Source organism: Pongo abelii, chromosome 3 (genome assembly GCF_028885655.2).
Source record: "Pongo abelii isolate AG06213 chromosome 3, NHGRI_mPonAbe1-v2.0_pri, whole genome shotgun sequence".
Taxonomy (NCBI): Eukaryota; Metazoa; Chordata; class Mammalia; order Primates; family Hominidae; genus Pongo; species Pongo abelii.
In genome coordinates, this window is record NC_071988.2 from 93,452,437 (window position 1) to 93,479,764 (window position 27,328).

At 34.8% G+C, this 27,328-nt stretch overlaps 1 protein-coding gene across 3 annotated transcripts in view; it reads right to left on the reverse strand.

The window, feature by feature from the left end:
* Positions 1-27,328, reverse strand: part of ADAMTS3 (ADAM metallopeptidase with thrombospondin type 1 motif 3) — a 356,812-nt gene that overhangs the window by 12,592 nt on the left and 316,892 nt on the right. For all 3 annotated transcript variants that reach the window (XM_054554042.2, XM_054554041.2, XM_024246584.3), the window contains 13 exons: positions 26,389-26,545; positions 25,533-25,638; positions 25,007-25,150; positions 24,248-24,380; positions 21,540-21,653; positions 19,365-19,510; positions 17,974-18,149; positions 16,730-16,863; positions 15,074-15,197; positions 11,675-11,755; positions 9,708-9,871; positions 4,003-4,168; positions 1,375-1,507 (listed from right to left, as the gene is read on the reverse strand). In XM_054554042.2, the coding sequence (XP_054410017.1) occupies positions 1,375-1,507; positions 4,003-4,168; positions 9,708-9,871; positions 11,675-11,755; positions 15,074-15,197; positions 16,730-16,863; positions 17,974-18,149; positions 19,365-19,510; positions 21,540-21,653; positions 24,248-24,380; positions 25,007-25,150; positions 25,533-25,638; positions 26,389-26,545 (1,778 nt within the window). The remainder of the gene's footprint in view (positions 1-1,374; positions 1,508-4,002; positions 4,169-9,707; positions 9,872-11,674; positions 11,756-15,073; positions 15,198-16,729; positions 16,864-17,973; positions 18,150-19,364; positions 19,511-21,539; positions 21,654-24,247; positions 24,381-25,006; positions 25,151-25,532; positions 25,639-26,388; positions 26,546-27,328) is intronic.

Below are 27,328 nucleotides of genomic sequence, written 5' to 3' on the forward strand. Positions count from 1 at the left end.
GTGGTGATTAGTGGCTTGGGTGAGGGCGAAGGAGTAATGGAGAGATGTTGGTCAAGGGGTACAAAGTTTCAGTTAGAAGAAATATGTTTTTGAAATCTACTGAACAGCATAGTGTCTATGGTTAATAATTATGAAATCGATATTTCAAAATTGCTGGGAGAGCAGATTTGAAATGTGTGCACCACAAAAAATGATAAGTATGTGATGTGATAGATTGGTTAATTAGCTGAATTTAATCATCCCACAATGTATGCATACATCAAAACATTACATCGTACCCCATAAAAACATACAATTTTTATTTTTCAATTAAAAAACTCTACACAGCACAACGATGAGTAAAAATGAGCACCAAGTCAATTTCATCACTGGGATTTCAGGACACTAGGAACAAAATGACCGTCCTACAAACTTTGAAAGACAAAGAGACCAAAACAGGTCATTGAGAAAGAATTGAGAATCAAAATGGCAACCGACTTTTCCACAGCAACACTTGAGTGTAGATAACAATAGAACAGTATTTTTGAGTCTGAGGGATGAGATATTACAGTTTGGAATAACAGGAAATCCCAGAGAAGAGAAAGGTGGTAGGAATTCCAAGGAGGATGATGAAAGGAAACTCTAGGATGAAAGCTGGTAAAAAGTCCAAGCTGGAGCTGGAACACAGAGAACTCTCTGTTCTCTAAGACTCTTCCATTTCTATGGAGATTAATGTGACGGGATACTTGGATGTTTAGTATTTTGAGGGGATTGATACTGAGAAAGAGAGTTTGGGAATGAATTAGGGAAAAGTAGTAGAAGATCAAATACATAAAATCAAAATATTCATTTATTCTGGAAGAAACGTTACAAGAAAGAAACCACAATAATCAATGCATGCTGTGTGACTCAGGTATTAAGAGAGATACATGTTAATACAAACCCTGAATATTGCGATCAGTAAAAGGTATGTTAGGTCAGTAATGGCAGTAGCAGGGAAGGAAAAAGCGTGGCCTCTGGGTGTGCATTTGCGGAGTGGTCATAAAATAATACAATCTTCAGATTTCACAGTGAAAATTCAACGTATAATGTCTAACCTACCTCCCAAAAAAAGTCAAGGAATAGAAGCAAAAACATTTGACTTAGATAGAAGGAAGCAAGTAATTACCAAATATCAAAATAAATATAACAGTTGAAAGTGGTTGTTTTTGAGGAACAAGAATGTGGTGAAAGGCACAGAACTGCAGCTTTATATAATTCCTGTGAAGTGACTTGACTATTTAAACCATGTCTATATAGAGCTTTGACTGAAAATAAAATCAAAACTAAAAAGAGCTAAAGGCAGTGAAGTCCTGATTTTGACCTCCAGATATGATAGTTAAAATAAATGCTTACAGTGGATGTGTACACTCTTGAATATTGCACATTCGTCTAATAGGTTTCGGCTTTTTGTTGGCCTCACAGAAGCTGCGATGGACCATTTTATTATCACTTTTCCTACGGCATCCATATTTAGTGTACTGGAAACCTGGAAAAGGAAATAAATTTCTTTGGATTTAATCACTTCTTCATGCTGTTAGTTACTTGATTATTCACTTACTCATTCATACATTTATTCATCCATTCAATAAATATGTATTGAGTGCATACAATTCAACACTTCAATAGGTGCTGAAGGTCCCAAAGAACATTAAATAAACAAAAACGTTTACCTTTTCAGAGAATACATTTGATAAATATTGCAACTGCATGCATATTAAAGAACTAGACTCTAAATATACACAGTCTAGTGTGAGAGATAGATATGAAAACCACTGTGACAATATCTAGTGACGTAGGCTTTTAGAAAACTATGTAAATAACTTACAGTAGAGGGCACCAAAGGAACACAGAGGGAAGAGATCTGTAACTTGGAGGAGGGGAGGGGAAAGCTTAGAGGATCAGTACTTTTCTTCAGCAGAATACTGAAGTTCAAATAGTATGGGGTAATGGAAATGAAGCAGAATTATTCTCCAAGCAAAGGAAATAACGTATGAAAAACTTTGGTTTCTTCATGTGGCTAGAGAATCATGTGTGAAGAGGGTAGGAGTTAGGGAAGGATCAGATCTTGAAAGCCTTCAGTGTCTAACAAGTTTTTGGACATTATCCTGAAGGTTATAGGGAGTTACTGACGGTCTCTCAAACATCAACTTTTATATTTGTAATTATGTATATATATTTGAAAAAATTCAAACCTATCCAAAAGTTGTAAGAAAAAACAATATTTGTATACCTTGCATCTAGATTGATCTTTTGTGACTATGTCACCACATTTGCTATATTTCTTTATGTATGTGTATGTGTGTAAATATACATATAATTTTGCTGAACCATTTGAAAGTTGAGGACATCCTGATCCTTCACTCCTAAATACTTAAGCACAGATTTCAGAAGTACATTCTCTTATATAACTCTAATATAATTCTTAAAATCAGGACATTTAACATAGATATAGTGCTATTATCTAACACACAGACCTATTCAAAAATGTTCAATTGTCCCTATCATGTTATTTATGGCAATCCTTTTCCAGTCAAGGATGATATGTTGCATTTAACTGTTATGTCTCTAGCCTCCATCAATCAGAAATAATTACTGAACCTCTTTTTGTCTTATGGCATTTACTATTTTTGAAATTTAAAAACCATTTGTTTTATAAAATGTTCCACAGTTTGGGTCTGTTTAATTGTGTTCTAATGATGAGATTCAAGTGATTCATTTTTAGAAAGAATGCTACATAAAGTGATGTTGTGTCTTCAGGGCAACATATTAGAAGACTGAAAGATTTTAATCTGGGAAATAATATAGTTTTACCATTCATTCATGCATTCATTCAAGAAAAATTATCCTGTAAATTAAGGAAGAGAAGAACATCAATATTAGTTGACTAGTTAAAAGGCTATTGCAATAATCGTCCCTCCCAAAGTGGTGATTGGAGTCTGGTGAAGAAGGAATAGATGTGGTAGATATGAAGAAGGTATATCTGACAAATATTATGACCAAATAAATGTTGAGAGTACAGCAGAAGGGAGGGTCCAAATTAAATGAGCATCTTGTAATGGATAAAGAGATGTCATTTAAAATAATTAACTATTGTATGCCTCCGTCAAGAAAACACTTTAGAAATACAGCCTTGAACTTAAAATTATAAAATAAATAATTTACACAAGCACTGCCTAATACAAATTTTGCTCTCAATTATTTGCTGTCATTTTTGTAACAGCCTCTTGCCTTCTCCTGCCCATGGAGGGGAATTGGTAATGGAGCACTTGTTTAGAACTAGAGGAATGGATGATGGGAGAAATTGAGAAACATTAAGTCCAGCTTAATGGACTCTGGAGAGGGAATGGACACAGCACAGCGCAGTGAGTGAGAGCATGTGTTCAGAAGCCAGGTTATCTGGGTTTGAATCCTATGGGCTCTGGGAAATTATCTTCTGTGTGTTTCAGTTTTGCTACCACTTTAACAGAGATAACAATAGTACCAACTGCGTAGGGCCATTGTGAGTATTCATGCATTGATATATAAAGCATTTAGAACAGTATCTGGTTTCAAATACATAGCATAGTCAGTTACACAGTCATGTAACCATAGCTCTTTTATTATTAACTCTGGTAGAAATGCAGAGAGATACAGAAAGTAAAAGTAGGGAAAAAGAAAGGTGAGGACCAGAGTACACTGAATTTGGGAGAGTTTTGGAGTTTGGGAAGAATAAAGTGATTAAGGGTACCAGTACAGTAAATGCAAGACAAAGGACCTGAGAGAAAAGGGCAAGAGGATTTTAAGGTTTGTCACTGTTATGAAAGGAATCCTATGATTCGGTGATTCTGAGATTTCAGTAAAAATGTTCTGTATTGATGTTTTGATGGTTATGTTTGGTGTTTCTCAGATTGTGGCCTCGATTAGAGACAGCAATAGAGGTAGAAGCAAGATTGGTTTTTATATGCATTACATTTTAATATAATAAATGTGTTCAATTGTTACCTCCACCACAGGGTTTGGAACACTGAGACCAGCTCTTCAAAGCCCACTCAAAAGTATCTAATTCTTCCTGGATGACATTGTTGCTGTTGATTGTAGGTACAGAGTCTTCATGGATGATGTACTTATATGTCAGGCTAGAGCGGGTATCATTTTCTTGAGGTATAATCTAACATACACATGAAATCAATATGTAAATCACCTGAAGGTTTTAAATTTTGAATGTAAAATTACAAATATTTCAGAATATTGCTCTTATTAAAACTGAAAACTTCCAAATTGTTTCAAAAATTATAATGTTTTTATTTCTATAAACTATAGTGCAAATGTGCCCTGTTTAAGAAACAGATGAAATATCTATAAAACTTTTAACATAAAAGTGTTAAAAAATACATACACTGAGAAGTAAGAGTTTGTATTATAAAAATAATAACTTTATAAGATTCACTGTATGTTTCCTTAAATTATACCATCTCCTTTTTAAAGGATTTTAACTTTTAAATGTAAAGAATTATAATTAAAGGATTAAAATTTTTAAATTAAAATTTTTAAATTTTTTGAATTTTTAAAATTTAAAATTTAAATTTAAAAATTTTAATGCATTTTAAAATTGTCTTCAAAAGAAATTGTTTTGTTGTGATGATAAAGATAGTAATGTTCCCTCCAGAAAACATATACATTATGGAAAAATATAAAGAAAATGAAAAATCATAATTCTACCTAACTAGAGAAACCCAGTCACTTTTATTATTGTGATAGTCCCTCAAGATATTTGTATTCTGTGTGTGTGTGTGAGAGTGTGTGTGTACAGACATATATACTTTCCTGGCCTTGTTTATTTCATGTAACATGTTATGCACATTTCTCAAAATAGTAAATATTCTTTGAAAACATGCTTTTGGAGTGTGGAATGATGGTCATTGGAGAATCAGACAGGTCAGAGGGAAAGGATGGAGGGCTGAATGATGGGAACTTGCTTGGTGGGTACAATGTGCATTGCTCCAGTGATGGATGCACTGAAGGCCCTGACTTCACCACACTGCAAGATATCAATGTAGCTAAATTGCACTTGTACAAAAAAAACGTAAAAAAAGAAAATATACTTTTAAATGTCAGCATAGTCTGTAATCCTAAAAGTGTTATGTATTATTGTTAATAAGTGTGTGGTAACTCTTGAATATTTGTATTGATTAGAAATTTTCCCAACCTTTGTGGGGATTTCTGGCGTTTCTTAGTATAAAGGGAACAAACACTTTTTATAATTGTAGTTCTTCTGATAGACTGATGAATGGTCCTCCGGAACAGTTAGAACAATTGTTACTTTAATAATGAGAGTGTATGAAAGTGGCCATTTGACACTACATGTTACATAATTTTCACCTTCATTAATTGGATGGGAAAAATATCATGATTTTAGTTGTTATTTATTTGATAACTAATAAAGTTTAATTTTCCTAAGTTTATTACTCACTTATATTTTGAATACTGTACATTGCATGACTGTCCTGGTTTTTATTGGAACTGTACACATTTTTTCTCTCCTAATCTGTGTACTAAAGATATGAATTCCTTTTTGTAATATGAGTTGCAAATATTTTCTCAGTTTGTCTCTTGCCTTTTAATTTTGTTCAGGGCAAAGTTGTCTTTTAAAAAACTGATTTTCATGTAGCTTTCATAGGATTTTACTAATTATGCAAAGAGAGAAATGTGCAATTCATTGGTATTCCAAACTAAATTTTTAGAACTACCTTTTGTTTGAGAAATGAGGTGATACTAAAACCAGTGGGGGTAGAGGATCTGGTTATCTGGCTTTTATTCTCTTTTTTCTGTCTTTGTTTTTAAAACAGCATTAAAAATCAAGCACTGTTCGAACAACCCTTACACTCTAGCCAGGTATCTAATTCTCTTTGCCCCAGACACCTAGCCACTATGTTCCAGGACTCAGAATGGAAAAGCAATGTCATAATGATAGAACATGGCTTGTCCACACCCTCGTCTCCTAGCTACAAATCTCCCTCTTGTACCTCCAGCCCACACCACTTGCTGTGGTCAGATTATAATCAGTGGGCAAGTCTTGAAGCATCTATCATGATGGTTAAGCATCAGGTCTCTAAAGCCAGATACTCATGTTGCTAGAAAAGAATACAATGTAATTATATCAGCGTGAAATAGAGCTTCTGGCCTCCAATCATTCATATTTAAAATAATCTAAGTAAAACTTTAATTAATATATATTTTATTATGGAACAGAATGAGAGTCTAGAATAGACCCACATAAATGTGGATAATTAATTTTTGACAGAATTGAAAGGCATTTTAATAAAGAAAGGACAGACTTTTAACAAATAGTGCTAAAACACTGGACATTGGATGGTTTAAGAAATATATCTGTCTAACATTAGGTAAAAAACGACTGAGAATCCGTCTTGGTTTCACTGTCCCATGTTCTCGCTCACTTGAGTCACTTGCTGTAGTGGAAGTCAGTGCCATATTGTGAGGACGTATAAGCATCCTATGGAGAGGCTTAAGTGGTAAAGAATCATGGACTGCTATCCACCACATGGAAAAGCTGGGGAAAAATCATCTGAGGCCTTTCAGCAACCATGTGACTAAGCTTGGAAGCAGAGTAACCCGTAACCCCCAGTCAAGCTGAGATGACTCTAGCTACAGTTGACAGCAAACTCATCAGATACTCTATGCCAGAACTAGCCAGTTAAGTGGTGTCCAGATACATGTTCCACAGAAACTGTAAGTATTGCTTGTGTTCAGCCACTAAGTTTGAGGGTAATTTGTTTTACAAAAATAGATAACTAATATAGACATCCATATGCAAAAATAAGGACCTAACACTTCATACAAAATTAACCCCAAGTGATACATATACCTAAATGTAAAATGTATAACTCTAAAACAGTTACAAAAAAAAATGTAGGAGAAAATGTTTTGATGCTGGATTAGACAAAAAAAAAATTTTCATAACACCAAAATCTTGATCCACAGAAGAAAACATTTAAAAATTGGACTTCGATAAAGCTAAAATATTTTGCTCCATCAAAGAAATTACTAAAAGAATGAAAAGACAACCTATGGACTGGAAGGAAACATTTGCAAATCATGTATTTCACAGAGGACTTGAATATACAAAGAGCTCTCGAAAGTCAACAAAAAGAAAATATAACAACTTTAGCAATGGGCAAAAGATTTGAACAGATATTTCAAAATGGAACTAATTTTCAGAGGAAAAAAACCCTAAAAATTGAGGGGAGCAATTTAACTTAAGTATAATATTTTATAGGAAATCCAATAAATAAAAATTCTGTATAAAACAGAAACTAAAAATAAATTTCAAATCAAGTAGATGTCTTCTGTTTTCATCCATGAGGGAGTAATGGAGTTGCCGTCCTGATATTAAAAGCTATAAAACTGGGCAAAATATTTGCAGAAACTTTTTTTTTTTTTTTTTGGCAGTGGAAGACATGACAAAGGACACTAATCCTTGTAAGAAGAGAAACAAGCCAGGTCTTATTCCTGACAAGGGCCAGGTTCTGGACCCTGGCACAGGGAGGATGAGCCCAAACCCAGCCCAGCTGTCTGACTGAGTGGAGGAGCTAGATTAGAGTTTGGAACTTTCAGAGCCAGGCACTAAAGAAGAGGGGCCTGCTTAGAGAGATCACCTAGAAATCTACATGGGTCCATGACTGAGGGTTGGTCTGTGTATGCCCAGGCCAAGACACCAGGCAGTCCACAATGGGGGTGCTGGGAGTGGGACAGAGATACTAGAAACCAGGCAGGGCTGAGCCTGGCACCATGAAAGGCCACACCATGGGAAGAAGGACAACACTGAAATAGACTAGCTGTAAGGAAGAATAAAACCAGGCCTTAAAGGATCAGGATGATCTGACAATAACTTAACTGCCTGCCAGAACAAAACCAGACGCCTTACAATTTATCTTCTAAAATGTTGAGTGTACAAGAAAAAAAGAAGCAGGAATGTGATCCATAAAAAAAAAGACAACGTGAAGACCCAGAACTTAAAGGGTAACTTAGATGTTATGAGTGAACATTATGAAAAATGCAGCCGACAAATGGAAATTTAAAAAAAAAAAAAGAACCAAATGGAAATTCTAGAAAAGAAAAGCGCACCATCTGATATGAAAAATTTACTGGATAGGCTCAAGGACAGATTGGAGATCACCTAAGAGAAACAGTGACTTAGAGCTCAAAAGGAATAATCCGATCTGAAAAAATGTATTTTAAAAAAGATTATAAAAGGATGAACAGAGCCTGAGACTCATAGAATAATTTCAACTGATTTAAGTGCATCCTAGGAGTAAAGAAGAGAAAGATGGGGTGGGGGTGAGGGTTTGGGAAAAACAATTAACTAGAACACATCATGGGAAATTTACCCAAATTTGGTCAAAAACATCAACCTACAAAGCCAAGATTGTCAGTGAACCCCAAGCATAAGACATACAAAGAACACGGTAAACTGAGTATATCGCAGTCAAACTGCTAAACCAACAAGACAAAACAAAAAGATGAAGAGAAAAATCTTAAAAAGCAGCCAGAGAAAACTGACACATTACACTCAGCGCAGCAATATAAATGAGGCTTCTCTTCATAAATGATGGATTCTGGAAGGCAAGTGCTGTATAAATGAGTAAAAGAGGGCTCCTGTATATTGGCCCCTAGGTTATTTCTTCACAGCAGGCTGAGGCTGAGATCTGTTAGCTCAAAAGCCCTCTGCTGCCAAACACAAACTTTTATACATCCAGTTGTTTTCAACGCTGCCCAAATGAGGGAGTTTTAGCCATTCGGGGACTGCCTGCTTTGCACAGCTCTAGGAAACTGCATCCAACATCTGCTAGACATGAATAAGACCTTCCGGCTATAAGGACCTCACGCAGCTGCCTCCCTTGGAGCCTTCTGACCCACAGACTCTCTGCTGTGCTGCTGAATGACACCACCTAGGCACATAAACCACCTCAGATTCCCCTTTCTCAGAAGTTCCCTTGCCCTTCTCTCCTCTGGGTAGTGGCCCCACTTGCAAACCAGCTGAGGCCTAGCCCAAATAAAGTGTGTGTGTGCTACTGCCACCTTGTGGCCATATCTTTTTCTTTGATCAGCCCCCAAACCCTTGGAACTCGCTGCGAGATCATAAAAACACAGTGCTGAAAGAAGGGAAAAAAGGAAATAAAAAACCAAAAAACTAGCAACTCAAATTCTATATCTAGTAAAGATATCCTTCAAAAAAAGAGTGAATTAAATATATTTTCAGATCATTGAAAGCTGAGAGAATTACTTGCCAATACACCCACACCACAAGAAATGCTAAAGGAAGATCTTTATACTGAAGGTAAATGATACTAGATGGAACGTTAGATGTACAAAGTAGAATGAAAAACATACGAAATGGTAAATATGTGGGTAAATACAAAAATCTACTTTTAGTGTTGTCTTTAAAAGATACCTGATTATTTAAGTCAAAAATCAGAATGCTGCATTATTCAGTTTATAATGTATATATAATAAATTACATGAAAACATTGCACAAAGAGTAGGGGGGAAGATAAATGGAATTATTTTAAAAAGCAACTCATTTTTCAATGTTCAAAGTACATTTAATGTTCAAGGTAAAAATGTTTTCAGATAAATTAATTATAAAATAAGCTGAGCCAACTATACCATGAGCCCATAATGCCACATACCAAAACAATAACAGGATCATGTAAAGGTCCATCAGTGTGAAGACTTTCAATGTCATCTTCAATGTTATAATCCCACTCCACACCAAGATCTATGAAGGTCCGCGACTTGGCTTCCTCCCCTTTGCCATTTAAAATATAATGGCCTGTGGCCTGGTTCTTAATAGCTAAAGGAAGAAAAATGAGTAACCAGCATACATTTTATTTTATCATATTAAGTGCTGAAGATTCACAGCATGTATATCCTTTCTACAAATCAATGACCATATTTCTGTATTAGTAGAAAGCAATCAAAATGGGTGTTAGTTCTGATACTATTCCCATTGTCTTGATTAGGCATTCAAAACTCTCAAGAAGCATTCCTAACTAGTCAAAAATATGGCAAGATGGTTAAATAGGCAAAAATAATGTTTGCAAATATTCCCATTTGAAAACATTGTCAAAGAGGTTAATAGTTTCTAAATCACTTATCCTATATATTTCCTTAGCAAACTGGGAATATTTTGAAAATGATAGCTAGTTTTTCAATAATTGATAGAAACAATTTATGCTAGGATAGCATACAACGTAATGGTTTATTTATTGCATTTTTTAAAAGTTGGTCAAAATATTTATAGTCATCCAACATAGTTGAAGTAATTTTTGAGGCCAACAATTTAGTTCTCATGATTGTAAAATTCCAGAGCCATGTTACCTACTCATATATTTAGAAAAAGCTGCTTACTGCTAATGGAATTCTTAATGTAGTATACATTTATTACATATTATAAAATGAAATAAAATTCTGGCTTAGTGAGTAAAAAGTAATGAATGGGATTTTAAATTTTAGATTTGTTTATCAGCATACAATGTTACATTAGAAAGCAAAATTTCATGTTACTACCATTATTGAAAATGAGTGGAAAACATAAGTAATTTTAATTAAATGTATTTATTCCTCTTGGGCTTTAAACTGGTCTATTTTTTCCAAGGACATTAATATGAATTCCAGGATGAAAAATAAGGAATTTTAAATACTGGAGAGAGAACTATAGCTGACTGCTAGACTATTATGACATTTACTAGTGAACATAATTTAAATGTGTTTAAAAATTCTATGAAACAGCATAAAACAATTCATTTTTTAAAGTCACAACTGAAATAAAACGATTTGCTACAAATTTTCATGGAGTTGATATGTGATGTCTTAGCTTCAGAAATTATCTTAGTGTTCTTATAGGCCAAGGAATAGGAAAGTTATGTTTACACTTGTCTATATAATTTAAATTTAAACCTCTTTCAAGTGACATTTCCATGTAATCTTCTCATAAAAGAAAAAAAAACTCCTTGTGGAAATTATAATCAACTCTCTGTGGCAAATGGATCTGCATGTGCCAGTCAAAAACCTGACACATGTCAGATATTGGAATAATTTAAGATTAGATTAGTAAAATTCACCTGTGGTTGCTTTTCAAAGAATGTAAAACAATAAAAATAAGGATATGTACAGTATTGGATCAACCAAAATATCAGAATTTATTTGTAAACATAAGTATGATGAATTTTTCTGATATTCCTTGATTTAGTGGATTTTATTAACATATTTATTTTCTTATTCCTTATTACAGAGCTAAAAGTGTATGAGAAATATAAGCTTGTCAAATGATTTTTTCCCTCATATAATTAGGAACCAACCCCAGTTTCTATACAAAATTAAAGCTCTATTTTTTTAATATTTCTTGTTTTAAAGTAAGCATAGTTGGGAGAAATGACCAAAAAAAACCCCTACATAACATTCAATTAATGCATTTAGATATTATTTTGATTCTTACATATACGTATGCACTTATATGTACATATACATATGCGCATATATGTACATATACGTACGCACATATATGTACATATACGCATATCTATATTTATGATTTCTTTGACATTTCAATGTTTCAGTGCATGTTAAAGCAGAGACAGCAGACAGAAACACTTACCAAGAATATGAGGAGAAGCCTCGTCTTCTTGGATTAACACATGTCTAGCCCCAGGGGGTATATCAAACATCTTAAGGTACCCTTTGCATGTGTAGTAAATATTGTAGGAAGCAAAGAAGAAAACAAAAGCAACAACCATGGTTAGTTGAGCACTATATTCTTACTGCTTCTGCGTGCAGAAGAGGGCATCCATAAATTTAAAGAAGCAGTTTCAGAAATTAACTTCAAAGCATTGGTAGCTTTTGTGACATCCAACATGAAATTAGAGGAAACTTTTTTTTTATTAAAGAGGGAAAAAAGTTAATCTTGTTACCAACGTATTAGTCACTTATCTTGTGTTGACCTTCAAATGATGTCAACAACAATTCAGGCAAATACTATACTTTCCTGTGTCCCTCTGTGTGATTCTAGTTTTCTAAACCATCCTTTTGAAGTGGAGTCAATTTTTAGTGAAAGTTCACTTAAGTGGTAAACTTTTTGGGATAAGTTATCTGCTTACATGTTACTTTAAAAGTCTAAGAGGGAAGTATAGATAGCTAAACTTCTAATTATTAAAATATTTTCATATTTAAAGCCTTCTTTATTCTAAAGGAGTTACAACAGAAAAATCAGTGCTTTCATTTTTCTTGTGATCAGTATTAATTTTAAAGCTTGAGACAAGTTTTATGATGGGACTATTTTAACCAAATAGACAACATGTATTTTAAACCACTTAGTTGGAAAATGTATGCAAATTGTGTTATGCATTGCCTTTATATGCACCCTAACCTCAAAACCTCCTAAGCCAGAAATAAGAAAATCAATATGCTTAATTCGTTGCTTTGGGTTTTAAAATCATATATCATTCCTATTACTGTAAATGTCATATATCACATACTATGTTGATACTATCGCATGTCCTAAAAATTATATTACAATCATTTAGAATTAATATTATGACCATAAATCATAAATATTATGACCTGACAATAGTCAGGTCAATTAGAACAGATGTTATACATCTCATTATCATACAAATAAATGAATACAAGATGATTATGTAACCTACACCTTCAATACATTATGAAACATCCAGTACATATTCTATAGAGAGTATTAACAGAAATCCAGTTATCAATCCACAATTATTGATGAAATAAGAAAAAACAAGTGTTTTTGTCATTTGTATATGTATAATAATATATACCTATGAATAGATTTACTTAACTTTTTCACAATATTTATTAGTGTCCTTTTGGGATCAGGGTGTTCAGCAACTTTAGCCTGGGGTAAAGTCTAACACATGAAATGTACCATGTTTGCCTGAGTACACAGTGGCTACAAGGAACATGCTTAAGATGCCAAGTACAGCAAAACAGCTTGATGCCATTTATGGATGCCCATCTTTCTGCAGTTTGCTACAACTTACCCAGTACGTTTTTAGCTTCTCTTGTTTCAGCAAGAGAAATATTACGAGCTCCTTTGGGTAAAGTGAAAGCGCCTCTTGTCTTCCCTTAAATAGAATGTCTTTAATTAGTGGAGGGTTCATGTTTATCAAAGTCTTGTTGTTTCATTGACTATCCCATAAGTCATATATTTTATTAGGCAAGATATAAAATATGTTCTGTAAGTTCATGTGTTGAAGTCACAATGCATTTGTAATAGATAATGCCAATAAACTGTTAATAGTCAATGAAAGTAAGACTAAGCATGAAAGTAAGACTAAGTAGATGATTTGAAGTTGAATACTTGCAGATTTCATTTTCCAGCAACTTCAATTCTTTATGGCACCTCTTGCTTAAATGTTTTCCTGTTGGAAAAGGTTAATTAGTCTATTAAATCACTATGATGACAATATTAGTGCAAAGATATGGATGTTAGATTATCTTTGAAAGGTTTGAATTGGTATGACAGATGAAAATTTTCTAATGTTCTTTTGGCCTTGATTTGCAAGTTTAGCATAATGTTTGAACTATCTGAAAAACAGCACCAATACCTTATATCATACATAATATAGAATGAATGAACATGGCAAAACCTTTCCTTTACATTAATTCACTGTGGAAATACAACAAAATGAATTATTTTACATCCAAAAGAAAAGAATAAAATGTAACTCCAATAAAGAAAGCACAGTGTATTATTTCACAGCAAGATGAAGAAAATTACATTTGACTCCACTGAAACATAATACATGTATATAATTATATTTCTCTTTGCTTTAATAATGCAATCAGTCAGAAATAGCAATATTTGCTTTTTAACAATTTTCAAAGTACAAAACGTGGTAATTTATAACACAGGAATAGCAAAGACATCAGTAACAAGAAAAACATTAGAATATAGTCTCCTAGTAATTGAGTTAGGTAGCTGGGGTATAATGGGAATTAAAAAAAAAAAAAAAAAAAAAAAAACTAAGAGAATTATTTCATTTGGATGAAGACTAACTTTTTTATAAAAGGAAAAGTTACCCCAATGACAATTTACTTAATGTAAACCATATTTATTTGTTTTTTTACTTTCATGATTTTATAAGATGCCAACGGCTCTTTGGAAGACATCAAAATCTTCTTGAGCAAACACCACATCAAATTTATCTTTAAGTGCTGAATTCCCAGAAACATTTGCCCAATAAATCCTTATTGAATAACTGAATAATATCTGATACAAACTCAAGAAATTATTCAGTAATAAATGTTTGTATACAAATCTTTTATGAAAATTCCAGTGAATATTATTAAACTATGGATAATTTTGCCTATTATTTGATGCATGAAGACAGCTTTTTGCTCCACCTTTGAACCTTCAGTGTATGTCTAAATTCAAGTTATTGACTATGTAACAAGCATAAACATTTATAGAGATGAGCAATTACATCTCAGGTTAGTTTTTGGTTGTACCTCAATTTTGTTTAAATTTTTTAAAATTATGTGAAATACAGATCCAAGATTCCTAGATTTATAAACAGGATAAAATTGTTCACTTTTAAAATAAGTAAAACTAATGTGATATTTTAAAAGTTGCATCTAAAATTTTGTAATTTTTAAACTCCTGATCAATAATTTATGTGCAACAGGAATTCAAAATAAACACCAATTCTAATAATTCAATCTGCATTTTATTAAAAATGTAAAATAAAACACAGATTTTAGCTAGCTAGTATAACTGATACTGATTTTACTTGTTTCTTTTCTAAATTTAGTATATATTTTTTTCATCATTGACGCTAGGGAGTATGAATTCATTCAAAGTGATTTCTTTTTTTTTTTAAGTTCCTTAAAAGGTAATCTGAATAACAATAAATCAGCAGCTAAATTTTGGTTATGTTTATAGAGAAAATGCTGCATTTCTAAAAGAAGAAGCCTCAAAAAGTACAAATCACAGAGAAGAATACTAAATTCACAAGAGACCTCATCTTACCAAGCTTCCTGGGAGTTCTGGTAAATGTCCCCTTCACGGTTCGACAGTGGGAATTATCTCCTCCACAGACACCACACTTATCCTCAACCTTATTAGAACCAATTTCTTTATCACAGCCCACTTTCTGGAGAGAGAAGATGTCAAATGTGGCTAATTTTTATGTGCTCAGTAGTGGTCAACATCCCAGAGAATGATGAACCCTTTGTTCAGTCATGGCCCATGGCCCACAGTCAGCCAATTTACAGCAAACTGCCACTGTAGTCATAATTTTTAATACCTCAGTTTTTTTTAAAAAAATGGGAAACCAAATGACTTGTACCCTAAGTAATAAAGAAAATATTTCCTCCAGTCCAATGAAATATTTACACCATTTTAAATTGTCATAGTCATCAAACACACATGTAATGAAAACAGATGTAGCTGATGCTGAGGAGACAAAAAAACAAGACAGTGCTTTTCCCTTGCTGCTCTGACATTTATGATGATGGATAATAGAGTGAGTTGTATATTAGTGCAATCTTTAAAAGATGGTTATGATGTGAGATAAAACTTCACAAGAGTAGTGAAGACTTTCACAGGGGCCAAAGAAACACAGAATAGAAAAGCATTTCAGGAGAGCAGACGAGTTACAACAAAGCCAGAGAAGTTGTATGTTCATGGAAAGTGGGTACAGAGGTCAATATCTAAACCCATATTTAAACCAATGGAAGGTTAGTGTTTCATGATAAGGAAAGAACAGTGAAAAATCTGCATTGAACAGACTGCAGAAGACTTGAATACCAGGAAGAATTTACATTTTCCCTTGAAACAGGAAAATACTGAAGGTTTTCTGAACCAAGCCATGTTCTTAATGTAAATCACTGTAGAATAATGATATACAATACATTACTGCACTCAAAAGTATGGGATGAAAGGTGGCAGGGAAAATAAAGACAACACTTACGTTTAATGTACTAGGTACCATGGCAGGTAGAAGCTGAACAAGACATACTATGCTTTCAGGAAAATGTAAGCTCAATTACTTTAGACTCATTAATACAGCACTTCAGTTTTGATGAAGTATAAAGGAAATATATGTCAGGAGCAGTGTTTCAGTTAATAAGATAATTTCATATCAATTTTTAACTATGAACACAAGAAATAAAATGCATTTTTAACGAGATTAAATGGAGCAAAAAAACATGTTTGCTTCTCTACTACTTTTGTTCTAATGTGAAATTTAGCTTTTAAATTTAGAATTGATTGGAAGGTGAGAAAGAAATGTCTTATTATCTTTACAACAAAATATTAAATATACTTAGCACTAATTATTTTTAAAAAGACCTTGTATTTTAATAGTAGATGGCCACTAAAATACCCGAAGCAAATGCATTATTACCAATTTGTATTCCCAACCTAGAGACCTCAGAGTTACTTAGAAAAGGCATTTGGCTGGAAATTAGGAAAATTATTTAAACCTTGATTCTGCCAGTGACCAAAGTTTGATTTGAGAAAGTATAATGTCTCTCAAATTTATTTTAGCTACCGAACTATTCATAGACACTTACTATAACGTGATTTCAGAGATAAAATAGTTAAAAAAATTAAAAATGTGCAGATGAATGACAGTAAACGTAGATAACGTAGAAAGCCTTTGGGGAAGCAATTTGAACTTACCACACACTCTCCTCGCACACATATGCTATATGGATCTTTGTAAGAACAGCGCGTTCCATCATGCACCAGTTGTTTCATGTAAGCAGCATCTCCAGTCTCCTTGGACTGACAATAAAGGTGGCATCTTTTCTTGGCTGCATAAGATGGAGGATAAAATTAACTATTTACATAAAATGGAATGTTTGAACACCATAGTTTATTTTATTTTTAAATATAAGATTTCAATGTGATTTCCTGAAAACAAAAGGAATACTGTATAAACAAATAAAATAAGGAGTAAGGAGAAAAGTATGTACATTTGACATATTTGTTTTAGCTAAGGTGACCATATAATTTGTCATCTAAACTAGAAAAGGGGCTCTAGTAATAACTGAGCAGGAACAACAGGTATAAACTGGGACTGCCCCGGGCAACCCTAGATTTCAACATAGCTCTTAAATAAATTTTAATTCAAAACCAGTTTAGTTTTTGTAATATTAGAGCACTGAAAGAATGTCTCTGATTTGATTCAATCATCTAACATAGTTTTTGCCTCTTACAGGATGCAACTCACTTCACCAAAATAGATAAAAACAACGCATTTCTTCTTAATGCATTGCAACTTTGAATTCTTACGTGTATTCCTCTTTCCTTTAACGTGGATTTGAACTGAAACCAGTAGTGTATGTAATCATATAACTATTTCCTTTCATTCACTCAAACAAGAAGTATGGCAAAAAGTTGCCACTTGGACATATTTAACCAAAAATTCAGAAGTAAGAAGTGAAACATTAAAAGAAAATTTCCAAATACATTTTTTAAACTATAGCAAAAAAGTAAAAGGTTATAAGGTATCTTTTGTTATTAAATAATGATCTTTCTCTTGGTCCTGACTCAATTTTCAAAGAACTATATTTATCTCTGGTTCAGAAAGGAAAGATCACAATATTCCAGAAGTACTTCCTAGTAGAGGGATTTCGGTTGAATCAGGAATTCCAACATCTCTCCCAGGCGTTCCTTTCCACTGGTCTTTTCACCACTGATGGTGATAGTGCTGCTTGCCAGGAACTATTGCACAATTCTTACCTCTTTAGAGAAAGGGTATTTAAGCCTTATTCTTAGAAACCCAGGAGAACCTACTCCTATAAGCACCAAGTTTCCTAAGTTACCACGTAGGGATCAAGAGTCCATGGGGTTGGTGCTGGCAAAGCTTAAACTGTGAGTAACCATCCACACAGCAGGAAGAAGAGCAGGAGGCTACTCACGGTCAGGATGTTCATATGGCAACCAGTGGTGTTTGGTATTCTGGTATTCAAAGTGGGAGTTTCGCTGCTGACACTGCTGCGCTCTGAAGTCCTCAAAGTGTTTTTGGCATTCTTCTGTGTTACAAAGCTGGTACTCAAAATTAACACCAGGACAATCCTGACCACCATTGATGGGCCTAAAGAAAAGACAACATTTAAAAAGGCCTTTTGGCTTCTGTCTAGCAGTTGAAGCTTGCAGACACAGTGCTTGAGGGCAGAAAGCCAAAGTTTCTGGGCTGCCAGCACAAAGTGAATGAACTCATACTTCCTAATTTCAGTCCCTTTCCAAAAGCACCCTTCTCTCCCTGCTGGGTGGAAAAATAAAACAAAACACAAAGCTCAACTTAAATCAGCTTTTCAAATCATATATTTTAAATGCATGGCAAAAGTGTGTAAGAAAAAAAAAGCATGTATATTGAATCAATAAAATGATATTTTGCTACCATGTATAAAACACGCAGATGCGGCTCAAAGAAACTTTGGTCACCGCTCCATGGCTCGGTTTCCTTATATGTAAAATGCAAATAATAATGTATCTTCCTTTGAGGAAAATTGTGAAGATTAAACGAGTTGACATTATTTAAAGCACTCCTAACAACCCTGGCTCATAATGAACTTTGGCTGATCTTTTAATTTTTATTGTCTTTGTTACTTCTAATACCACCATCATCTCTTCCTGGGAAGGCAGGTATGTGGCATCAGATAGTCTTACAAAAGACGTGCTCAGAGACATCCTGCTGCCAGAAACAGAGAGAAAAAGCTGCTCACATATTAAACCCTAGACAAGGCAGAATCCTCTAAATGTGATAATTCAGTTGTTTTTTTCTTCGTAAAGATTGCAGAGCACACAATAGGGAATTCACTAACTGTAGTCTGAGTGAATGAATAGATAACTTTCCCCCAACAGTCATCTGGCCTTCTATCACAATCTGTCTTTTGCCTTCCTCTGAAGCAATCACATTCCACTCCCTGAAGAGAGAGTCTGTATGCTTGGTAACGCTCTCTCCTGGACACTCCCTTGCTTCTGGCAGTCGATCTCGCAGTGCCCATGCCCACGCCCTTAGGGCACAGTGACCTACTTTCCTTGTTCAGCTTCTTAATATTCCTGAACAGCAACTTCTTTAAAAATATTCAATCTTCAATTTGATCTTCTTATCTTCATCACTGACTGCTCCTCACAAGATTGATAAATGGAGATGTATCGAAAACACAGACTGGTTTATGAACTGTGAACAATTTCTTTTCCTGCCCTGTGTGTTACATGCACTTTATAAAACAGAATACTAATAACATAATATTGAAGTATTTTCTGGTCTCTCCAAAAATAACAAGAATTACAAGGATATACTCACATGGGATTATTGCACTGGCGTGTTCTGAAACGAACACCAGTTCCACATGTCCGAGAACAGGAGCCGAATTTAGTCCATGACCCCCAATTGCCATCTTGTTTTTGCTGATTAGCATTCTTCCACATGCAATGACCCTTATAGCACCACTTAGAAAAATGACAAAAGGTAATTATTAAAATCATGCATACACTAAAGCTGAAGTTGTTATACAAGAACCATCTAGTTGAAGGGCTTTCTTACTGTTCTTTTTTCTTCCAGGTGGAGATGCATTTAAAATTATCCAAAAGCAACTATGTCATTAATATACCCTATTAAAGGGTAATTTAGACTTGTATTTTTCAAGTATAAAATTAAAATGGAAAAACAACATTCACTCAGACAAGTTTTTAAATGATACATTCACCAGTGAGCATCAAACACTATAATCAATAAGAACTCTTTGAGCACACAGCTTGCACAGTTGGTAATATTTTACCCTTCATCTGTCACTACCTATATCATACCAGAATATTTTGAGGGCTATATAATCTTTCTAAAAATGATAAAATAAACTATGTCTTGATTTAGATAATAATATAACTGTCCAAAACATATGCAGCTTTCAAAGCACTTTTATTTAACTTTTAAAATTTTTCATTCACAATGATTCTGGGAGATAGATGGGTCATATATCTATCATCAACAATTAGATGAGGAAAATTGAGGCCCAGAAAGGTTCATAAGTAGTTGAAGGCCATCTGACCAAGAAGTAATTAAGTGGGGCTACCAGAACCCTAATACTATAGAGGCACCTAGCTTACAGTGCCCGGCATGGTGCTCAACAGACGTTAGCCATTTTCCTCTCCAACATTTTGACTTACTTTTTCACACTACATACAATAAAAGCATTTGTTAAAACTCAACGTTTATAAATTTCAATATAACACCAATATATTTAAGAAAGTTGGATGCTAAAAAGTTAATTATATAATTTTTTATAAAGCAAAAATGAATCAACTCATTATGCTTGTTTATAGTCAGAAGTTTATGATATTGAATTTTCCCAAAGCAAAACATTGTATATAATGTGCTTTGCTTAGTGCCTAATATAGTGCAAACACTTAAAAAGACAGGTTTTATTACTATTATGCATATAATCCCTGTCACATGTACAGTTTATACACATTTGAAATTGAGCTTTAAAAGAAGTAAACACCATATAAATCTTCTGTACCAGGTTTTGGTCCTGCCTACAATTTCTTATTTCTAAACTAGTCAAAGCTTTTCAACTTGAGTTCTTAACATGCCTTGTTTTGGGATCTTTGCCCTTATGAGTAGCATAGCTTGGCACTCAGCCAATTTCTGAGCATTCAATCCTGACTACACAATTTGAGATTTAAAACCTCTAGGCATCCTTCCCTAAGGAACAAGGCCAAATCTTCTGTATAAGTTCACATGACTTTATTTCTGGGCAACTTTCACAAGGAATGGGATGCCAGCAAGTCAATCAGATCTCACTACCAGGGGGCAGATAGTCTGCTGAGTTGCTTCTTCCTATTCTGCAAATAGTGGGCTGAATGGTAGTCCCAAAGATATCAAGTCTTAATCCCTGGAACCTGTAAATGTTACCTTATTTGGAAAAAGGGTCTTTGCAAATGTGATTAACTTAAATATTTTAAAATGGAGAGATTATCCCAGATTATCCATGGGGTCCTAAATGCTATTACATGTATCCTTATAAGACAGGGGTAAAGGAGATTTGACCCACAAAGATGAGGAAAAGGCAATGTGGCCACAGAAGCAGAAACTGGAGTGGTGCGGCCACAAATCAAGAAATCTGGGGTGGCCACCAGATGCTGGAAGAAGCAAAGAAAAGATTCTCCACTACAGCCTCTGGAGGGAGAATGGCCCTGCCCACACATTGATTTCAGTTCATTGAAATTGATTTTTGACTTTTGGCCTCTAGAACTGTGAGGGAATAAATATCCATTGTTTCAAGCCACCAATCTGTGATAATTTGTTACCTTGGCCACAGGGAGCTAGTATACTATCTTAGTACGTTACTATAATAAAACCTTGCATACTATGGTTTTCATAAAAATGACAGTGCAGCTGTGTTTACCATTTTCCAGACCTTTAAAGATGATAATTATGCAACATATCTTACATATTTATTGTGTAAATAGATATACTCACTTTTCCAGCAGCACATTCAGTCCCATCAAGTGGAGGTCCCTTTTTAGTCTTACAAAAGTAGGGATTATCAGGATGGCTACACCACAGCTGTTTACATGGGTCAAAGGTTCGGAACTGGAAGATAGATAATCAGATTCTCAGTGAACTCTCAGCTAGCATGACATGCACCAAAAACATATTCTATGCAGTTTCTTCTGTCCTGTTTCTTGGATATGTTTATTTCAAGTTAATAGCCAATGTTGTGAAATGTTAAAAAAAAAAAAACTGCGTAAGAATTTCAGGTAGAAAATACTTTTATTCTGCTTTTCTAAAATAACAATGATAAACAATGAGTTGTCTGAGATTATCTGGTTGACTTTTAATGTTTTTGCTTGCTGTTTCTATGTTTTGTTTTCCAAATAGACAATGTTGAAATTTTCTAAAGACTTAGTAATTATGAATATTGTAAATATGAAAATATAATGGTTTGGCAGCTCTCAAGCTATCAAAATGTCTTTTCTTTATCTCTGTAGGTATGAGATAGACAGTTTAATATAAATAATAAAAGGGCACATGGTGGCTCACGCCTGTAATCCCAGCACTTTGGGAGGCTGAGATGGGTGGATCACTGAGGTCAGGAGTTGGAGACCAGCCTGGTCAACATGGTGAAACCCCGTCTCTACTAAAAATACAAAAAAATTGGCCAGGCATGTTGGTGCATGCCTGTAATTCCAGCTACTTGGGAGGCTGAGGCAGGAGAATCGCTGGAACCCAGGAGGTGGAGGTTGCAGTGAGCCGAGATCACACCACTGTACCCTCCAGCCTGAGTGACAGAGCGAGACACCGTCTCAAAATAATAATAATAATAATAAATACTTATAATTAGTTGACTAAAAGCAGAAAAAAATTGTCAAACTTTCTGTGTAAGATAAAGTATTCTAGGTACAACAAACTATCATAATACATTCATATAGTTCATGAAATATTTTCCATATATTTGATTCTCATACCAATCCATTGCTGAGAAATATGGATTACAAGTTAGGGCTATAGTTATGGTTAGAAGTAAGACACTAACAGCACAAGACTAGAGTCTTGGTTATCATACTCTTCAGAATGGTTTTTATTTTCCGAACACACCACATTATAATATCCAAATGTTTGTATAAGCAAACATGTATATTTGTGTGTGCTCTTTGCTTGTTTGCTCTTTTTTCTCTCTAAATGTAAACATCTTACCAATCATTATATAGATTTTAAAAAATATCAAACAACAGCTTATCCACGTATCTATTGCCTATACTGCTAATTACCTACATACACCCTTATGTGCATAGAAATTTTTTTATTAGTACACCTTTTTAGATGTGGGGTTTTTGTTCTAATCCTTATTACTGAATGTGGAAATTCTACTTTTCCATGACATTAAGCCAAAGCTTTAGAATTCTCTGACCTAAAACATTAATGAAAGCAATTAGGAGCTCACAGTGTATACCTTATAGACAGACCAAATGGTTGTGTATGGAAGGTTTCAGACAGCAATCAATTTCTTTCTAGCCCCATGAAACATTTATGTTCCTTGCTCTAACACACAAAGCTTGCTCCAACATAGAAAAAGGCCTTCCTTTTTTTTTTTTTTAAATGAACTACTAAAGACCCATATGGAAATTTAATGAAACATATATCTAATGTGAATAGTTACAGGCAAGACTGGCTTTAATGGATTCCATTTAACATACATACGTGCCTTTCTTGTGCTAAGCACTTTAATTATATTATCAAATTTAATCCTTGCACCAATCTTATCAGATAAATACTATCATTATCCACATATTACACAAGAGAAAGTAGCCCAGACAGATTAAATATGGTGCCCAAGGTTATATATTTAAAAAGCATCAGCTGGGCACAGTGGCTCACGCCTGTAATCCCAGAATGTTGGGGGGCCGAGGCGGGTGGATCACAAGGTCAAGGAGTTTGAGACCAGCCTGGCCAATATGGTAAAACCCAATCTCTACTTAAAATACAAAAAAAGTTAGCTGGCGGTGGTGGTGCATGCCTGTAATCCCAGCTACTCGGGAGGCTGAGGTGGGAGAATTGCTTGAACTCAGGAGGCAGAGGTTGCAGTGAGCTGAGATCGCACCACTGCACTCCAGCCTGGGCGACAGAGTGAAACTCTATCTCAAAAAAAAAAAAAAAAGAAAGCGTCATATCCAGGACCTGACCCACCGTCCTGACCCCCATGCTATGCCATATGATTCTGTTACTAGTCTATACCAGTACAATCCTTCCCTATGGTCACACATATATGGAATCCTGCCATCAAGCTAAAGAAAAGCAATAAATCTAAGGCTTAACAATCATCTTCTCTGAAGGTCACAAAAACCAGGGCATGCAAAAAACATGAAGATTTGAGCCTGCCAGCCTTGGTTTTAAAGTCCAGTTCCCCTATTTACCAGCTGTGTGACTTAAGCAAGTTGCTTAATCTCTAAGTCTTGGCTTTATCTTCTCTAAAATAAAAGTACATCAGCTCTCTTCTAGTCTGTCATGAGAATTAAATAAGACAATATATTTAAAGCATTTAGCTGTAGCACATAGCAACACAATGAACACAAAATAATTGCTAGATATTATTATACTTGCACCAGTGAGTCTGCAAATCTCACCAAGCAGGAGCTACACAAATAGATTTCAAGATGCAAAATCTACATCAACTGTGAGCAACATACCGCAGTGCACATTTTATAGCCAACGCCAAAATCAAAACGACATTGCTCATCCATAGAATAATTGATTCCAGGAAGTTCTGGGAGTTTAGGCCAATCATGATCAAAAGGGTCATCAAGGAGGCAGTCATAGGAACTGTAGGAAGAAAAATATTGCATGTAGTTAAATGTTCACTTAAAAAAATCATGTCCTGATTAAAAAAAAAGTAGTCTTAGCTTATATACTTTAGAATTTCATCCCAGATCATACAGCAAGTTTGCAAAAACATATATTTAAGGTTTTGGTTTTGGTTCCATTTAGAAAAAGACTCTTTACCTGTATTCATGCCAGGAAAGTAAACCAAACATGACTTAGGAATGTAGTAGAGCCATGATTATTTGAGTCACTAATTAAACCACCACATGGTGTGGTAGGGCACATCCTGACACCTATACTGTAGAGTACAGCTCGTATCATATGCAGGAACCACATGACCATCCTCCCCCCATCCTCAAGTTTGACCATTAATCAAAGATTCTATAACAATTTACTAAAGGAAAATTACATTACAGTTAAAAGTTTACTTATATTCTAGACTTATGGCTTCAAGTATTGTGATTCCATGATCAAATTGTTGTGCCGAATGTTCTAAGTCATAAGAAAATGTTTATCATAATAGTTTTCATTTACTGGGAATTTTGCTATGATCAAGTCCTAAGAGTCAGTTTCATGTCTGTAGGCTATAAAATAAATACTATCATGACATGCAGCAGGGGACATACTGGATATATCTTTTCAGTTCTTGACCACTGCATCGGGACCAGTGGTAACGATGGAATGCTGCTTGTACCAAGGGAGCCATGACACTTCCCATAGCAGTCTCATCACCACACCTGTTGCCTTGTCCATCATGCTCCATTCCCAACCTAGAACACAAAGAGACCTCAGTGGTAAGAATCAGGGGCTACTGCCTTCACTTAATTTTGGTTTTGAAAATAAGCCCTGGGAAATAACGTATTTTTAAGTCAATGTGGCTTTCTTGAAGAAGTCACAGAAATGGAAATCAACAGCAATCTGACAGAAATGCCTTTCTTATTCCATAGCTCTGAAAACCACAGGAGTGCCTCTGCAAGCCAGTCACTCATTTAGTTTCAGTGCATGACCTCTTCTCTGTTTGCAGCTCTTCACACTTGGCAAAAGACAAGAATTGTATGCTGGCATGCATTCTGCCCAAAGAGGAAACAATACTGGGAGAAGCAGGAAAGAAAAGATCTTTTTTTGGCTTTATAGCTGTCAGCAGTGACTTACACATGGCCTGTTTCATGGGCTACTACAAAAGCAGATGAAAAACCATCCTCATGATTCAGGGTACAACTTCTCACTGGATGACACATGCCGGTGACTGGAGCATATCCTGTAGAGAATAACAATTACTTTTATTTTCATTTTATGAGAAAACCCATTAAGAATTACAACTGGACCTTTGCCTAGGGGAAAAAAAGTAAAAGCCTTTCAGGAAACAGGGGTAGCATTATTTCCCTACTAGCATTGTGTGACATTCTCTTGGGAAAGCCACAGGTAATGTTCTCTAAAAAGGTTCACTGGGTCTGCATTTTCTCCTTTCCTAAGGGAAGGAATGGCCCGGGGTTACCATTCTCTTCTGCCCACCAGCTAAGCCCTGTCTTTCTGTTTTAGTAAATGGTCCTTCATATCGTGGTACTGATGAAGGAAGCCAGAAATTCCATCAATGTTAAAAAGAAAATCATCAGTCTGCTTCTTCCAAAGTCCACATCAGAATTTATTAGATAAATGTAAGCTGACTTTGGAAGAAAGCTCTTTGGCAGCAGTCATTTCTCATGGCATCTCTTTTCTCATTCCAAACAGTTAGTGGAAATCACACTGCATTTTACAGCACCCCCTCCACGCCCCAAATGCACAATCACTATTTTAAAAGCAAGTATAATTTACGATGGTATTTAAGTGGCATTTAACATTGAGAACTCCACATAAGTCACTGTAAGCAAAAGAAAGAAAATGTATGCTTGGCCGGTGTGTGGTGGAAAGTGGTGGTGGAGAGCTGAACATTTGAACAGACTGCCTGATTTAGGATTACTTTTTAAAAGTCATGCCCTCAAGTGTTTCTTCTATATATTGATGGGAATACCTTGCATTCCAGCAGGTCCAAAGTCTTGCCTGGTTAAAAAAATTGCATGGTCATGGTGTTCAGAGTGGTTGAGATCAGATCTTTGTTGTTGGGATGCCCAGCGACACACATTCTCCAAGCTTCTGGATGGGTTTCCCCTTTCTATGAGGCTGATGGACTAAAAGAAAACAATATGTTAAAGACACACCTGACAATTTCCCAAAGGTTTCGTTTGATAATTTCCTCTGAAGTTGAGTTTGGGATTAAAGTATTTAAACAATGATTCAATAATATTTGGGGCTTATTTTGATATTTGCTTTGATTTGTGAATTCTAAATGCCCATGAAGGATATTTTAATAATAATCAATTTTACCTGTGTGAAAGTCAAATGATACCAATTATGAGAATGGTTTTGTTTTGTTTGAGACAGAATCTCACTCTCTCACCCAGGCTGAAGTGCAGTGGCACGATCTGGACTCACTGCAACCTCTGCCTCTCGGGTTCAAGCAATTCTCATGCCTCAGCCTCCTGAGTAGCTGGGATTACAGGCGCCCACCACCATTCCTGGCTTTTTGTGTGCGTGTGTGTGTGTTTAGTAGAGACGGGGTTTCACCATGTTGGCCAGGCTGGTCTCAAACTCCTGACCTCAAATGATCTTCCTGCCTCAGCCTCCCAAAGCATGGGAATGTTTGATACTGAGATTTGCTATTGTGAGGCAACTTAACATTAATCATTTAGGTAATAATTTTAGTAGTCTAAATAATTTCTGATTTGGCTTAGATTTCAGTTTCATAGAATTAAGAACAAAAATATTGAGAAAGATTCTGGCATGTTTTTCCAGAGATGTGAAGGTATAAAATCTTAGTTAAGATTTTTGTTTATTTTTTACGATCCAGAATTAATCAACGTGGGGAGAATATGAATTCTTCCATGAGTTGACAAGGCTGGTGAAATCTTAGT